Here is an 18,645-nt window from a genome sequence, read left to right as displayed (position 1 = left end):
ATATGTCTAATATTACTTATTCAGCAATTAGCTCTAAATTGTGAAGTAATTACAGGGAAGAAAGTCAAGGTCAGGAGAAATCTACACATTTCAAATTACTTTTCCCTCCCTCACCAGCCTTGTGGGTTAGAAGCAATATATTTAATATGCGCTTTTCCCTCTTCTGCCCTCCACCAGAGGGTGCTGGTAAGCAATTAAATGACAAAGTAGTAGAGACAGGAACTGAAAAACAAACACCATTTCATTTTCATTCACAGCATAGATTATTGGCCTCTGTGCACAATAGTTGACTTTACAGCAGAACTCTTGATTCAACTGAAATGGCTTCTTTGGTTTAAAGTTGCCTTGAAACTAACAACTTGTCTGCCTTCCTGAGCTAGTATATTTATATAGGAAACCTGGCCATTCTCGCTAAATAGGTATGAGAAAGACTATGCCACTAGGCAGCATTAGGCTGGTCTACCAGGGCGATATTTCTTATATAACTTAATGCTCTTCAGAAGTACTCTAGTATGCTGATGTGCTTCCGAAGCTCTTCTAGTGTACACACCAGAATCAATAAATAGTAATATCCAAGAATGTTATTATCTATATATTTACTTTATAAAAGTAAAATGCCTGTTTAGAAATTTTGCTGATTCTGCTACAATAGGCAGCTCTTTGTCTCCCTATGGTGTAATCTGGTTTTAGAGGCTGGGATGCAATGAAAGATTAAAAAGAATAAAAACTTTTGTGTTGAGCAGCCTTCTTTTGATAGAAAGAACTCAAGATAATGTGGGACCACTGCAGAGAAGCATGAAAGTGGGCAATTATAACATGGAAAAGTAGCATCAGATGATTCTCCTTGTTTTCACAAATCCCAGCAGATTAAATAAAAGAAACAACAACAAAAACCAGCCAGGAACATTTTTAATTGTTTTCATATATATTTCCTAAAAGAAACCTTTTTGAGATATTTGAGATAATTAAACCAAGAGAGTTACTAGTGTTTTGCAACTAACTACAACATCTTTGAAGAACGTAGTTAAGGTTATTTAGTAGAAAGACCTAAGTTAGGAGTTGAGAGAACACGCTTTGCTATCATGAAGCCGACGTGGGGAACATCTCAGTTTCTCCCCCTGTTAAATGGGAGGATTAGGCTAGGCCTTGTGCAGGGGAACTGCCTTTTATTTGAAACCTGCTGGGAATAATGGGGCTACTGATAGAAGGTTAAGATTAGGCTGCTGACAAACTTCTCTCTACATTTTCTCATTACGAGCTTGGAATGGAGCATGGGATGCCTGACAGGGTGGGTATGACAGCAGCACTTAGCCAAGGCTTCAAATGTGGGGGTCTCCTGGTTGGGATCCCAGCAGTTGATGAATTCCCAGGACCCTTCTAACTCTAATACTTATGAGTCTAAAATGCAGCCATCTATAGCAGCCATCCCTATTTCTTCCAACTCTGCTTGCTTGCATGATTGTATTCGTATTTATGTACATAGCAAAAAGCCTCAGAATTTGTTACTGTTGATATTTATCTCATTAAACCTTACCAACTTGCCAAATCAATTGCTACTATAACGCAGCAAGGCCAGGCAGAGAACACAGTTTTTGAGCTATTTACACAGGAGTTCTGTAGATAATTGATCTTGACCTGCACATCTCTTATAATGTTCCATTGGTTCCAGATTATTATTAGTCACTTCCTTTTTAACAATGCTTTTTTATGAGGTGACTAAACTGCTGTTTAACCCTGCTACAAGAATGTGGCAGTGGGCTAGTCCAGACAAGTGGATATGCACTTGGTAACTAACATTCTTAATAAGCTTGCTTCAACCTGCCACAAATTAAAGCTCTGTGACTTTTCTAGCACATAAGTGATTAAAAAAAAAAAAGATGGTATTGTGAATAAATAAGCTTTTTTTATTTGTACTCTGGTTGGCAGTAAATGAAACTTCAGCCTCATGATTCAGTTTGGCTTGAAACTACCTTAATAATCTGTCTAGTTGAACGGTGAGCATATGAAAATTTTAAGGGGTGATCCAGCAGTCATTTTAAGGGCTCCTTACTCATGAAAGACTTTGTGTCAGTCAGAAATGTGATGCAGCTGAAAATTCCACGGCCTTTGGAGCCAAATCTGGTTTGCCACTTAGTAGTTGATTGATCTTAGACAGGTTCTTCTACCTCTGGAAGGCTGTTTTGTGATAAATGCAACCGTGATTATCTTTAATTTGCAGGACTGTCACGTATGGTAGACATATGTTAAGCACTTAATATGCAGTTCCTGACAAATTGATGGTATTCAGGAGTAGCTGTTTTCATTAATCCAAAGAAAGTAATTATTGTTTATCTGACCATAAAACAACATATAGTAGGGCCTTAATAGCTGTTTGATTGAATGCTTTTCAAATGGCTCTGAGATAAAACTACCTGAGTTTGAATTTTGGCTAACTACTCAGTATCTGTGTGACCCTGGGCAAGCTTCTTAATCTGTGTGAGGCTTAGTATCCTCATCTTTAAAATGGGGATTAATAATAATACCTGTCTGGCAGGATCATTGTGAAAATTAAGTAGGGTAATGTATATATAAATTACTTTGCATAATACCAATATATTAAACTCTCTATAATATCAATTATTAAAATATTTTTAAAACTACTGAGTGGTTTCATGGGTATTTGTATATGTATTTCAAAACTTAGAATTATACACTTCATAATATGTGTAGTTTATTTTAGATCATTCATTCCTCAGTAAAGCAATACTCAGTGGTGTGAATGTGTGCAGTATAGGTATGTCTATCTATATCTATATCTATCTTCTTTGTATTGCAATAATTGTGGTAAATGCCCATACCTTGTTAGGATGATAAGCTTGAAATACGGTTTTTATTTTGTTTTGTTTTTTTAAAGATTTTATTGGAGAATTGGGGGAGGGGAACAGCGCTGGGGAGTCGGGGGAAGGGGAACAGACAAATTGCTGTCCTTTTGTTCTTCAGTCTAGTTGTGGAGGATGTTGGTTCATTGGCCCATGTTGGTATTATCATTGCGCTCTTCCCGGATGAGGTAGATCAGTCACTGGCTTCTGGACGGCTGCTCACAGTGGCTCTTGACAGCTCACACTGGCTGCCGGCCACTCATGCTGGCTGCCAGCTACATACAGTAGCTTATGGCAGCCCACTGCAGCAGGGGCTGCAGCCTACGCTATCGCTGGCGACTCATGGCAGCCCAGCTCCAGGTTGAGCTGTTTTTCACCATCTTAGCTGTAGAGGGCAGTGTCACTGGCCCTCATGTGGGATCCAAACTGGGACCCTGCTGCTCAGAGCTGGCGTCCCAAGCCAGCTCTTAACCAACATGCCACACTCGGCCGGCCCTTGAAATATGGTTTCAAAAAAAGTTTCTATATTAATTTCTTTAAAACACAAGGGAATCATATTTTACAAACTGATTTTTAAAACATAAAAATAGCAAAGCTATAGTTTCAGAATTGTTAGGTTGTACTATTAGTGCATTACATGCAGGGCAAGGGTCCTGCAGGTGACTAAACTGAATCTTCTTAGTGATGTATTAAGATCACAGTCTATTAAAGCTGGAAGGTATCTGAGAGGTCATTCATCTGGGATGCGCCCATATTTTACAAAAGAGAATATTAACGCTCTTGCTGACTGGCCCATTGTCCCATAACTCAGCCTCCTAAATTCTACTCCATTGCTCTTAAAGTGTTTTAGTCTTTGTCATTAACAATAAGGAAAAAAAAAAGGCTGCAAGTATGCATTTAGTAGAGGGCTAAAATTTGGCTTAGTACTTTCAAGAACTAATTCATCTTTTTTTAAAAAAGCATTATTAAGGAGGACCTTATAAACACCCCAAGAGACAAGCTTAAAATAAATGATACTGTGTGAATGACTTTTCTGAGATAGTCAATGATCAATTATGATGGTTTACAAGAATAGTCTTTTACACATTGTCCTATATTTCATTTTAATCTGTTTATAAAGAAATTATTATACGCTTTCTAATTATGTAAGGGGGAACATTGAGAAGATTCTAAAACTTCACAAAACAATGTGCTTTTTGGGCTTCTCAGTTGTTTCAAATAATTGCCACTATTATTTATGAAAATTAGTTTCATCTGACCATTGCATAGTTCAGCAATTCACAACTGTTTTTGAATTCTGAGTTTGTGAAAAAAATCATCAGAGACCCCCAAAGAGCCTTTGTTTATAGCTTCTGTCTACTGATATTTGTCATTCAAAATTAATATTGAGAAAAAAGTCAATGTTTATTTTAGATAACAATGATAAATCCATTACATGTTTATATAAATAGCATTTTTTTATGAAAAGTTATTTTCCAAAAAATAAAATTAGTGAGTAGAGTGATGTTTTACACTTTTCTAAATCTCTGTAGTGTCTGGCCCCATAGAAGACAGCTGGATTCTCATATCTACTGCATTCAACCTGTTGTGATACATTGTTTTGGTTGAAGTCTATGAAGAAAAGCTGGCCTCACATAGATCTGTAGTTGGAATGGGAGGAGTACTTTAATAGTCTTTTCAGATAATTGTGGGAATTCTTCTTTGATACTAAACCATAACTCGACAAGTGATACTTTTCTAAAGGTGTTTCAATGTGATATCTGGAGCTGGATCAGTGTACTTTTTGTGCTTTGACAATAAGAGCCATTGGTCTGTCTAGCACTTTGAATAGATCCTTTACCCGTACATAATTTTATAGCATGCATTCATTCTCTGAGTCCTCTTGAGTTATGCAGATTTTCTAATATTGACAGATTACATTATTTGATATCAAAAAATCACATCTGTTAATATCACCACTGATCTCATTAGAAAAATCTTTAAGCATTGGGAAACTGTTGAGCTCATGATGGCTGATGGTTGTTCAAATTCTTAATTTTTACTTGAAAAGTCAAACTTTGTCATTGGCAATTACTACTGTCAGACTTGTTCCTTGAGATAAGAGGCTTGCTTCATTCACTTTGGAGGAAAATCCTGTCACATACCTAAATCCAAAGAACCAGGTTTGTCTATCAGTCATTTAAGTAACAGTAGTGTTCCATGAAAAAAGTGGCTCATTGAGCACACAACTCAAACAATTACTTAAGTGCTTTTTCCTCAACATAACCATTATACTCTGCTATGCAGTGGGCATGCTTTATGCATACTTCCCATTTGTCACATAGGATATTAAAAAACGTATACTCAAGAGTTTAATTAAAAGTAATAATTTTTACTGATTCAACAGGAACATTCTTAAGTGAAACTGGCATTTTTACAGTAAATACATGGCACTGGAGACTCGAACATAGTTTGATGCCACTCCTTTGATTTGTGGTAAGATACTAGCAGTTTTGCCCACAATTGCTTTTTTACCATCAGTGTAAAAAAACACAGTGAAAAAGTCAAATGCCAAGTCAAATTTGTGAAAAAATTTTTGACATTGTAGAACCCCTAAAATGATCTCAAGAACCCTCTGTCTATAGACTACGCTTTGAGAATCATTAGCATAGTTAATATGTTCATAAGAAAATACTAAATGCCTTCTCTAAAAAGAAAACAAAAAACTTCAAATAGACTTTAAAAATATTCACCAACTGATATAATATTTCTACTCTTTGGCAAATATATTCTCTTTTAAGTCATCCTCACAGAAAGCCAGTTAAGAAAGGTAATATTTTTATAGAGGAAGAAACCAAGGTTTGAGACATAAACAATTGATTTGAGTAAATAGTAGAACAGTGACTAGCAGAAATGAATTTGTGCTCAGGATACTGACTTTAAAAGTCGTTTCTTTCAAGAGGATCAGAAGACAAGCCACAAACTGGGAGAAGATATCTACAAAAAATACATCTGATAAGGGACTGTTATCCAAAACATACAAAGAACTCTTAAAACTCAATAACAAAAAAAAAATAAAATAAAAAATGGGCCCAAGGCTTTAAAAGACATCTCACCAAAGATGATATACAGATAGAACATATCAAAAGAGTTTCACATCATATGTCATCAAAGAAATACAAATTAAAACAACAATGAGATACCACCACATACCTATTAGAATGCCCCAAATCTAGAACACTGATACCACCAAATGCTGGTGAGGATGTGGAGCAACAGGAACTCTCATTCATCGCTGGTGGGAGTGCAAAATGGTACAGCCACTATGGAAGACAGTTTAGTGGTTTCTTACAAAACTAAACATACTATTACCATACGATCTACCTATTAATACTCCTTGGTGTTTAACCCAAAGTAGTTGAAAACTTGTGTCTACACAAAAACCTATACACAGATATTTATGGAAGCTTTATTCATAATTGCCATAACCTGGAAGCAATCAAGATGTCCTTCAGTAGGTGAATGGATAAACAAACTGTGGTCCATCCAGACAACAGAATGCCATTGAACACCATAAAAGGCAGTGAGTTCTCAAGCCATGAGAAGACATAGATGAACTTTAAATACATATTGCTAATGGGAAGAGACCAATTTGAAAAGGCTACATACTGTTTGATTACAGCTATATGACATCCTGGAAAAGGCAAAACTCTCCTCTAATCCTTGGGAATGGAGATGGTAAATGTGGATAACTGTGGAGACAGCCCACTGAGGAGCCAGCCATTTGTACCGTGTACTTTCAGTGAGCACTTTCCTCCAGTTCCTCCTATGAATGGGCTATTTGCAAAGGTAGTCACAGTGGGAAGTTAATCACCATTTCTCTTCTCCAGGTCCTAAAAATAACAATCATTGAAATGAAAACAGCTCTTCTGCCTATGTCAGTACAGTTTCAAAGCCAGCTTTTACTTACCTTATCACATTTAACCCTTTCAAAAGTCCATTGAGGTAGTTAGGGCAGGGATTACTCAAGTCAATTAATAAATGAGCAATAAATTTAATAAAAAATAAAACAAATGAGGAAACTCTAGCTTAGAATAGAGAAATGACTTTACCAAGATCAGGAGGCTAGGCAGTCCTTGAATGGAGATTATCCTGGCTCTTGGTCAAGATACCTTTCCATTACACTACACTGTTTCTGATTGTCAGTGACATTTACCATCATTACTGTTTCATTACCAGAGGATTTCAGGGTGGGGGAGGAGGACTTTTTCAAATGGAAAACATTGTGAAGGTAACGTGGCTTGAATGTTAGCCTGTGCTTTTTGTTTTTGTTTTTGTTTTTTTGTTTGTTTTTTGTTTCAGGTGTACAAAACAATGTAATAGACATTTACACCTCTCACAAAGTGATAACTCCCTTCCCCCAATCTACCACCCCTCTGACATTGTATATAGCTGTTACAATTCCATTGCCTCTATTCTCTATGCTATATCCCACATCCCGTGACTATATATATATCAAATTATAGTTGACACTTAGTATTATTTAGCTTCAGGTGTACAGCACAGTGGTCAGGCATCTATACTGTCTATGAAGTGGCCTCCCTAATAAGACAAATGCCCATCTGACACCCTATAAAATCTTTACAACATTATTGATTATATTCCCCAAATTGTGTTTCATATCCCCATTAGCCTATGCTTCTTATCCAACATGGCTTTGTCTTATTGAAATGAAATAAATTGAGCTAATTGTGGCAATTATGTTAATAAATATGGTTGAATAGAAATGACAGAATCAATGCACTTGGCTTTTTAAAAAAATGAAATCAGGTCTTCTAGCATTTGTAAAGTACAATGTCAAAACATCTAGATGCAAAAGCAAGCAAAAGCCTCTAACCAGACTAAATGAAAAATAACAATAGTCAAACACGTGATTTTGTTCAGTATAATCTGTATGATAGAACACACCTCACCTGTTAGAAAATACCTGAATATTTATTTGACATTTGCATTCTCCACTCCAATATTTGTCTTCAGATGATTATTAGCTTTATTATAAACATGTTTGAACTGTTGTTATGACCAACTATTGTGTCTTTGGCTGGTCCCTATGAATTTACAGGTATTTTGGTTTCCTCATCATATATCAGTTTAATTCACACCTCCCAAAAGTTAGCAATGGGTATTTTCAGTGTACTAGTGGATACTCTATTTTATTTTTAATAATAATAAAAGAAACTTCACTTTATATCATTGTTACAGTAAATGCATATGTTTCATTTCATGAACAACAAAGAAAAATACTTTTCTGGGTATTTAATATAGTTTTAATGCTCTGTAGACAAAAGTAGCATACGTTCTTCTTTGCTTATATTGCCTAAATTTAATTTAAACCTCAAAATAGTTATTTAATATCTGACCCACTATAAACTTTAATAGAAGTAAATACGTATTGCTTTAACCGTTTTGGCCATAGTAGGCATATTCTTTGGGTAGTATTTCAGATCATCACAGTAAACTGAATGTGTGCCAGACACTGTGCTAGTTGCTTTACATGCATTATGGAATCATAAGCTGTCATAATGATCTGAAATTGTGAATTAATATTGATTAAAGTATAAATGACATAGTCACCATATGTGGAAACTTATTTTAAAAGTGCTTTCAGCAAACACTCTTTCAGATACCCTCCAAAAAAGATTTATAGAGTACTTCCCTGGGAATTAGGAAACTGAGGTATTATTCTACTAATCAGAAAAGTAACAGACATGCTTGGGGGAGTAGTTTATATGGTAGCTTCATTTTAGGCTTGTTACAGTATCCTGGAGCCCCAGTCTATTGTCTAATGAGTAATAGCCTTGACTAGTGTAACATCCTGTATGTGGGAAATTTTCAAATGTTCAAAGCCTTCCTGGTAATGTAATACCTGGGTTACTAGAGAGATCTTTCTAATCTAGCTTCAGAAGTAATAGAAAATATGCAAAAAATAAAACCCTTTTGTGAAACATGGTCTCATTTTGTTTACAAGTGATGGATTTTACTTTTTGCAGATGTGTCTTGCTGAATCAGGGCTCTCTTATCCTTGCCATCGACTGACAGTGGGAAGAAGATCTTCACCTGCACAGACCCGGGAACAGTCCGAAGAGGTAAGCCTATTTTCCAGCTTTTCAGTGAACAGAAGGCCTATCCTCCACCCACCTGCCCACTTCCTATTCTTTTTTATCTGCTGCAGCAATGAATAGATAAAGTTAACGTAGCGTGAATAAAGTCTCAGTAAATTCTTGGAGGAAGAAACTTTCCATGCAAGGTTATTGCTAATGTACTCTTTGTTGTTCTATAAGTTTCATGTTTCAACAGACAGAATTCAGGTGGATTGGTTGAAATGATTTTTACTTAGAACTGTCAGGTTAACAAAGGGATTTTCTTTGCTGCTGACAATATAGTTCAGTACATTTATTAGGATTGATTTGAAGGTCCTTTAACTCATTGAGTTGGTGCATCGTCCAGGAGCCAGGCATTATGCTTGATACTAGGTAACAAAGAATAACAATGTACTTAATCCCAAGGTGCTCAGAGTCAAAGGCGATAGATCAGTAAACTAATAATGACATAATGTCATAAATGCAATGATAGCAGTCAGTGCACACAGGGTGCTATAGAAACAAAGAAAGGGTCAGATAAGACTGAACATGCTTGTGTATGTGATGTGCCTGTGTGTCTTTGTGAGTCTGAACAATATTAAAAGGTAGTATCTTTTCCATGGTTACAGACTGCCCTGTGTCTAACTATAACTAGTTTAAGGGAATGGGAAAGTGAGCATGAACATTACAGTTTATTCATCTTAAAAGCATTTATTGTGCTTCTACTATGTACTAGGAAAAATCATCACCGTGACTTAAAAAGCATATGCAACAGAGGTCATAACTTAATAGCACAGAAAGTTTGTTTACACCACGGTTTTTCAGGCCAGAGCGTGATCCAAGTATTTAAAAGCTTGGGCTAATTCAGTAAAATCATTTCCCACTTACAGTCTATACAAAATATGGTTGAAAATTTGTGTTTAAACTGACTATGTGTTTTGGACACTTACATGGGAGTTGCCGCAGCATCTCTGCAGCCGTCCTCTGAAATGTTGATATCGCTTAAATATGTGAAAGAAAAGTGAGACTGCATAAGTGAAATTCTCATCTGTGATCATCCTGTGAAAATGATAATTTGCTACTCTTTTAACATTTTTTAGAAATCAACAAAGAAAGAAGGTTTTCCCTTGGCTACAATACTACAGTACTGTTTTCTTGGGCCTCTAAAAATGTTAATTTCTTTTAAAGAGCCCACACCATTTTTTCCAGTACTTTATCTCACTAATACTCAGGAAAGAAAAAATGATACTGAGTTTCACTGCTTGGTAAAAATTGCCAAAAATAATTGCCTGAGCTATTTCTAGCATTTCTTTCTAATATTTCTGAGTATATTTTTAACGGCGAAAGTAGGTTATGCTTCAACTCTTTACTGGATAAATCTACTAACATTGAAAGGTGGCCAACTAGCTCCACCCAAAATTCTTAATTGTTCCATGCTCTGAGAGGTGTTTCACTTCATTTTATTTCCTTCTGTCACTCTCACCATTATATGTGTTCTTTGGACTGTCCCTTCAACAGAAAGAAGTCAGTGTCATAGAGTGAGGAGTAGTATTTGTGAGGCTGGCACACTCTTTGGGTTAATTATAGAAGGGAGTGTGGGGTTAGGAGGCTTTGCCAAACAAAAAACAGCCACGGCCTCAGGAATATCTTGAAATCTGATTATCTGAGATGAGTCCATTATTTTTCCTTCCCTGGCTAACTAACTGTAAATACCACCTCCTGCAGTGAGCTTGTGAGAAATGAGAAAGAAGCTGTGACTTGGTTTTTATGTTATCATAGGCTTATAAAACTGGAAGGGATTTTATCTTTGATTTCTACTCTTCCATCACTTCATCCCTCATTCATTTAAACATTTATTTAATGTTTCCTAGGTGCCAAACATTAGGACCACTGTGTGTATGCTGAAAGAGCTCACTCAAAACATCCCCTCAAAATAGACAGGTGTTTTACTTCCAATAACAGGGTCTGTCTTCATGAGGCAACCAGTTCCATTGTTGAGCAGCTCTGCCCTTATATTAAACTGGAACCTATGTCTCTATAGCTTCCACCCAGTGGTTCTGCTTCTTTCTTCTGGTTTTAACCCTTCTCCTACATTACTTAATATTTTTTAAGACAATTACCATTTTACTATTGACTGTCTTACTAAGCTTGAAGTTAGGAAAGATATTTGAGACCAGTACTTAAATTCAGGTTTTGAATTTCGTGGGTTAGAGTTTTGTGTCCTCTAGCTGGGAAAATTTTATTTCTTGCATTCTCCTTCTGGCCCTGCAATTACATTTTCTTTATGATAATTGAACATTTTCTCTTTCCTTCCCATCCTCCCCTTGTTCCTGAGCCCCCCTTTAATGATCTTCCCATATCTCTGGGTACCTAGCTAGGTACCTATCTCTCCTCTTCCCAGCTGCTTGGGTGGGGCAGTGTAGGGATCCCCTGGACCCAGACTCCTTGGGAATTGTCCAGTCTTCAGTTGGCAGTGGAGGAATACCCCAAGAATAACAAAAAATAAAATTTGAATGTAGTTAATGTTAAAACCACTGTTTATAACTTCAGTTAAGGTATCATCTATTGACTGCTCACTATGTGCTAGTCAGATGACTATAAATTAATAATTTCATATTATATAATTAAGAAAATTGAGGCAAGCACAAGACACTGGGGGAACACAAATATAGGGGGTGGGGGTGGTGATGGGGAAACTTTAAGAATGTTTGCAGGCAAAAGCCTTGTCTACCCTATCTACCTCTGTATCCCTAATGCCGAGTGTACTGCCTGGCACATACCAACCACAGAAAAAATATGAATACTTAAAAAAAAGAAAAAGAAGAAAAACTAGAGGAGTTGACATCCAAATCGAATTATGAAGAATAAGACACACACAGCCAAATGAAGAAACATGGAAATAGTATCCCATTCAAGGGAACAGCGTGGTCTGATTAGTATATGGGGAGAGATGAGTGCAATTCGGTGTTTATGCAAAATAAAATGGGAGACAAAGAAAGATAAGAGATGAGGCTAAGGTGAGTAGTTCTAGTGTGTCTAGTGGGGAATTTGTACTCTGGGGAGCCATAGAAGGCTAATAAGTAGAGAATGATTTTGCAGGGGAGGGGTTGCCCAAATATACATTTTAGAGAAGAGCACTTTGGCTGCTGTGCAGAGCTAGATGTAAGGGAAGCAAGACTGCAGGCAGAGAAATCATATATGACTGTTGTGCTGGTAGAGGCAAAAGATAATGAGATTCTGAGCTAGAGCATCATTAGTAAAAACAGAGAAGGATATGGACTTAGGAAATACTTTGGAGGGAAAATTAGTGGGACTGGTAACTGATAAGATCTGCAGGAGAAAAGAAAGAAGGAGGAGATAAGAATGATACCTAGGTTTGGGCTTCAGCGACAAAAGGTTCATTCTATATTCATTCAATAAATTCTGAGTACATACCTACTGTACACCTGGTATTGGTCTAGGTGCTGGGAATATGGCTTTGAACAAAACAAAGTCTTTCCGGGAAGGAGTTTGTACCTAACAAAAACAATGAAATTGAACACAGATAATTAATTGCCAAAATTCTATATTTTAGTTTTTAAAACTTGATGAGACAAGTATTGAGCATGTCTGCCTGTGGTGCAATGCTACATACTGTTGGATCCTGAACTACAGGCTGACAAGCTAAGTGGTCATCCAGTTCCTCCTGAACATCTCCATCTGCATGCCCACTGCAGATTCATTCTGTACAGAACTGAACTCCACATGTCTCCCAAATCCATCTCCTCACACATATTCATGTTCATTGTCAACCCAAGCCCAAGACTGTTCATTCCAGTCACTGAGGGACTTGCTGTTCTTTGAAACTGACCCAATTGGTCTCAGACATCGAGACTTTTATGACCCTCTTTTTTTCTATTCAAATAACAGTATTTTCATATCAGCATCAAATTTGTTACCCTACTTTGTTGAGAAATTTCTTGCTGTTAGAGTTTATATTCTGCCCATTATCTTGATTCTACCCTCACTAACCTTTCCACCAACATGGGATGGGTAAAAGGGGCCTCTTGCATTTTTATTCTCCCCCCTCTATTGGTTCCTTCTCTTCATCCTAAAAATATGTTCAGATCTTCTCATCCTAAATATATATATACATATATATGTGTGTGTGTGTGTGTGTGTGTATATGTATATATTCCTTCAAACTCAGCTCCCACTCAAGCTTTAGTTTTACCTTTCCTTTTTTTTCACAGCCAACCTTCATAGAGTAATCTATACTGATGACTCTATTTCTTCATCTTCTATTCACTTAACTCACTACAACTTGGTTTCTTTCTACCATATGACTAAAATTGAATTTAACTCTTAGAGTCAGATAATAGTTTTTTTAAGATACCATGCTTTGCCGTCTTTTTTCATTTTCACAGCCATGTTTGTGGGTCAGTATTAGTCACATTCTATAGTGGGGATGAGAAGACACTTGCCCAAAGTCATACAGAGAATGGTAGAATATTCAGTGCCAGGTCTTTTGATTATTAACTCAGGTTTCTTTGTCGTGGTTTGTTTTGTTTTGTTTTTTGTTTTTGTTTTGTTTTGTTTCTCATAATACCATAGCTCTCTGTTTCTAAATTCTCATCCTACTGAACCTGTTTACACACAGTTCTTGTCTCCATTGAAATTTTCTTAGACCTTGCTTCTAAGATTCTTTCTCTCAATTGACTTTCTAATCTTCAACAGCTATCGCTCCATCTCTTTTACCCCTTCTCTTCTTTCACCAGGTGAAATATTTATGTATATCTATTTACATATTTATGTATATAATATATAATAATTATGTGTATATATATATATATTCTGTGAACTCTTATCCTTATCACTTTTCTTTATTTTTTAACTGACTGATTCTTATTCATTCCTGTAACCTCAACTATTATATATATGCTGATTATTTCCAAATTAAATCTTTTCTGGACCTCTTTCCTGAGCTGCTAAGAAGATTTTTTTCCAAGCTGTCTGATTTTCCTACCACTTCCTCAAATTTCCTCTGTCTGAGAACTAGCCTCAGTATCCTCCCTCACCAGACCTGACCCTCTCTACCCACTTAGTCACCCAAATCTTGGTGTCATATTTGCCTCTTCCATTTTTTCATCCTCAAATCTAATTGGTCAACAGTTCCTAATCAGTTCTGCTGAAGTGTATTTTAAGTCTGTCCACTTCATTTGATTCCCATTGCTGCTGCTCAGATATAGGCTCTCAAGCCCTCTCACATGGAACTTTGAAGTAAATCTCCCTTCTCATGTCTTCAGGTCTAATCTGCCATATGCTGCCATACTCCCCCCAGCACGCGCGCACGCTCATGCGCGCGCGCACACACACACACACAGCCATTAGAGTTGTTCCTTGAACAATCCTCTGTCAAAAAACCCTAAAGTGATTTCTCTCTTGCCATCAGAGTACTCGTAAAGTCCAAATACCTTAGTGTGCCAATTTAAGGACTGCCACAATCTAGATGCATCACACCTTGTGCCCTTCCTGCTAGTCCACATTCCTCCCCCATACACAGAGCTGATGATTCAGTTTGCTTTCCTGAATTTTTTTTTTTTAAAGCTGAATCATTCTTTTATTAGTACTTATGTCATCTGATAATTCAGATGACAGGATCCATTTAAAATTTTAAACATTGAACAATATAATAATAATCCAAGAGTGTGGTACAATTTTTAAATCACCTTTTTTCTTTTCTTCATAATGGTCTAGTTTGTTTTTTTTCTTTCTTTTTTTTTATTGTTAGTTTCAGGTGTACAGAAAAATGCAATAGTTACCCTTGCTTTCCTGAATTTTTTATTGATTTTTTAAAAATATCCAACTCCTTGCTTAAGTTTTTCTCTCTGCCTAGAGCATACAACTCCCTCTCCACCAGTTTTGCATTACACACACTCCACAACACTGATATCTTTTTTTTATGATATGGGTTAAATATTAGCACTTATGTGAAGCCTTGGACCGTCTGCTTCACCGGTCCTAGAATAACTAATCACTCTCTCCTTTATTCGCCAATAGTGTTTGCTTGTACTTTTATTGTATCTCTTATCACACTGAAAAAGATGTATTTGCAACTAAACATATCTTCCTTTAGAATGGGAATTTCTTGAATGCAGGAACTATGTTTTATCTCTGTATCCCTGGCTTTTGACGTGGCACTTTGACATAAGTAGTTGGTGAAGGGAATATCTGCTTCATTTATAAGCTTGTCTTAGTGCCAAGTATGTATGAGTTCTAAATTTTTGTCTCAAACAGTTTGGTTATTAGCTCCTTTAGGAAGTTTGCCCTGATCCCTCCCACCCCCAGTGCATTAAATGCTCTCCTCTGAGCTTACCTGTCATAAAACTTATCACTAGGTATTATAATTATCTCCATATTTTATATGATGTTCCATAGAGAGCATAGTCTGTATCTTTAACACAGGTCCAAGCAATGTAGGACTTAGTAGGGGTTTGTTAAATGATAAAAGGAATAAATGAATATAGTAAACAGGTAAAATAGGATCACAGATTTTTTTAGCTGTTTTTAAAATTCCAGGTAAATAGTTTCTCTGGATTCAAAGAATTTTAGGGCACCCATGACTGAACCAAGAGATTATCTATTCTCGTCAGCAAACAGTAATGAAAAAAGATTGTTTATCTCATTTTTTAGAAAAAGCTTTTCTTAACCTGGTAGATGGCTGATTTTTAAAAATGTGAAGAGATTGGGAGTCCCTTATACATAATTAAGTAGCTCATTCTTGCAGATACTTCAATAATTCATATTTGAAATATACTTTTTTCAACAAAATCGGCTTTTTAGATACCTCCCTTTGGAGATGTCGTTGTAGGATTCACTTTCTGGGATCTTAAGAGATTTGGAGATTCTATACTTCGTGAAGACAAAATGAATAAGTTACATAGGCACAAAATTTAATTACCATCTGAGTATGAGGTAAAGTCCTAATGTTACGGAAAGGGGCTGTTATTTGCTTGAAAACTGAATTAGGAGAAAGGGGATAGATATGGGGGAGCAAGGGTAAAAGGGGCGAGAAGAAAAGATGATATGTAGAACAATCCCTTTCTTCTCATCTCTGTGTCCTCCAACCTCCTTAACCTGATGCCTCTTAAAAGGAGGGGTGAGTATTAGGCAAGAGTAAGTGAAGGCTGAGATGGTAGTTTAGCTGATAGAGGATGTGAGAAGGTTTGTCATACTGCCCCGCTGTTTCCTTCCACTTGCCTGTGAACCTGGGTAAGCATCCAAAAGGAACATAGAGTGTGCCTTTTAGATCCTGACCCTTTACCTGTTTAAGACTGAACCTCAAAGTTCAAGGGAACTTTGTGCTCCAGATATTTGCCTGTCTGCAACACAGAGAGAATTCAAGCAGTTGTGGTCTTAGTAAATGTGTTGTTTTGCAGAGGAGGCTCCCTCACTTGTTTGAAATGAGAACGAGTTTTTTGAATTTTTAAACTGTTGCATTGCTAAAATAAGGAGGGCTTCTTGGCTCTACAAAGCAAAATGCTGAAGTAGGATTAGGATCGCAAGTAGAACCAAGGTTTCTGCGAGAAATAGTGGTACAGTCAGAATAGCAGAGAGACTGCTTAGGGCAAGGATCATTCATTTTTATTCATCCGTTCATTTATTCACTGTTCAAACCACTGGGAAGACTGTTTTTAAGATAACAGGGAAAAACGTACAGTTCTGGGTATTGATGCTTGGTTATGCTCAAGGAGGCACTGCCAAGCCTACTGAGGAGTAAATGTCCTGGCTTCCTCATTTGGAGCTGTTAGGCTCACTATATCAGTAGTTTTTAAAATTGTTCCATAGTGTCCTGAGTGTCCCCAGCTGCCAAAGGGATACGAGGAAGAAAAGGCCAAGCCCAGGAGCATTGGGCTCCCAATGCCCTCTCCCTGCAGCAGCCAGAGGGACCTCACTGTTAGATACTATATGCACTGTCATTTTACGCGGTATTTTGCTTGGGGCCAGGCGAGCGAGGTAACCTATGAAAAGAAGTTTGGAAACCACTGATGAGAGATCTTTAAAATCTCTTCCAACTTTAAAATCTATGATTCTATGACTGGCTAAACTCTAACATCCCCTATAAATAAGTCATATGAGTCTTTGATTCCAAGTTTCTCTTAATGCTTTTCTGGCAAATGCTTATCTCTAACTTAGGCTCTGCATAGACTAAATGATTAGTTTCCCCATTTTCATAACTTAAGTACACGGTGCCATATTTTATAAGATTGAAATTTCATTTGTTAAATAGTCTTTGTAGACTTTATTTATTGAACATAATACAGACAGACATTTAGCCAGATACCTTGCTGGGACCCCGTTCTCATCCAAGGCATTAATATGTGTCAATATTCACAACTCAGTTTGAATGTTTTAAGTCTCAGTATTTTTGAAATCCCATTCTAACCTGGAGATCAGCAGCCTAGTTCATATTTTGAAGTTGCTTTTAATTGTAATACCTTAAATCGCAGCTGAAATCTCAGCTGAAAACAAAATAAGCAGAACATGTTTATCAATGCTCAGCATGTAGTATATTCTCAATAAATGTTTATTTAATTGAAGTATCATTATTACATCTCATATATAATAGCCTTCACTTTACAAAGAGCTTTCATACATAGTATATTTCATGTTATCTTCCAATAACACTGTGAGGATAATGTACCATATTCACTAATGAGAAATTTGAGAACCATTACAGGAAGGAAGTGCCAAGTTTGAAAATGCTACCATTGCTTTACCTGGCAAGCATAGATTGGTTTTGAAAGACTCATATAGTTTACTTTGTCTCTGATCTCTCTGATTGTATCTATCTCCTCATTTCTTGAGCCCTTAATTGTGTTACTGTAGGCTAGCGATAAAACACACAAAAATCCCTGTCTTTATTGAGTTTGTAAGCATTTTCCTGTAGTCTCCAACCTTTAGTCTTAGGGCATCACTGCAAGTTTAGAAATATATGCAAGCCTTAAACTGAAAAATATTAATCTTTGCTCTAGCAAATGGTTTCTCATTTAATAAAACTTTTATAATGCTCAATGTTATTACATAACTTATATTTTGGAATTTAATTTTCTAAAGTCAATTTGAAACTAATCAGGACTTTCCTTAAATAGCAAAGCACCGATGTTCATATGGTTAGTGATAGTGATGGAGATGACTTTGAAGATGCTTCTGAATTTGGGGTGGATGATGGAGAAGTATTCGGCATGGCGTCATCTGCTCTGAGAAAATCTCCAATGAGTGAGTATTAATAGCTCTTTGGGTCTAGCATTGTAATTCTCCCTCCTAGTGCAGAAACTTATGAAGAAAAGTGAACTTGAAAATGTCTGTCTGACTTTCAGGTCTGGAGAGATAAAATATAGCCAGTAGGCATTATTCATTAGAACCAGAGCCTCTTGCGTTTTTATTTTATTAAGCCCAACGTTACCCAGTGCTTTAGTAAAGTTCATTAAAATGCAAGGGAATATAACTTTTGTTTCACATGTATTATATAATTAGTTATAAATCTGTCTATTTTAAACCTAGTGGTTTATAAATAGCTGTATTTTCTGTGACTGTACTTGTTTCCCCACAACTTATTGAGGATGCCAGTTTTAAGAGTAGTAATATTACTTTTCCATTCACTGGTATCCATCTTTGGAAGGAAAAAA

The 18,645-nt window shown here is 36.5% G+C and overlaps 1 protein-coding gene across 1 annotated transcript in view; it reads left to right on the top strand.

Annotated features, from left to right (window-relative positions):
* Positions 1-18,645, top strand: part of FAF1 (Fas associated factor 1) — a 409,817-nt gene that overhangs the window by 244,473 nt on the left and 146,699 nt on the right. Inside the window, exons 9-10 of the mRNA XM_019656527.1 lie at positions 8,888-8,983; positions 18,109-18,235. Of these exons, the coding sequence (XP_019512072.1) occupies positions 8,888-8,983; positions 18,109-18,235 (223 nt within the window). The remainder of the gene's footprint in view (positions 1-8,887; positions 8,984-18,108; positions 18,236-18,645) is intronic.

This window comes from Hipposideros armiger, unplaced genomic scaffold, assembly GCF_001890085.2.
Source record: "Hipposideros armiger isolate ML-2016 unplaced genomic scaffold, ASM189008v1 scaffold_261, whole genome shotgun sequence".
Lineage (NCBI taxonomy): Eukaryota > Metazoa > Chordata > Mammalia > Chiroptera > Hipposideridae > Hipposideros > Hipposideros armiger.
Note: the sequence above shows the minus strand (reverse complement) of the source record. Positions and strands in the feature narration are given on the sequence as shown.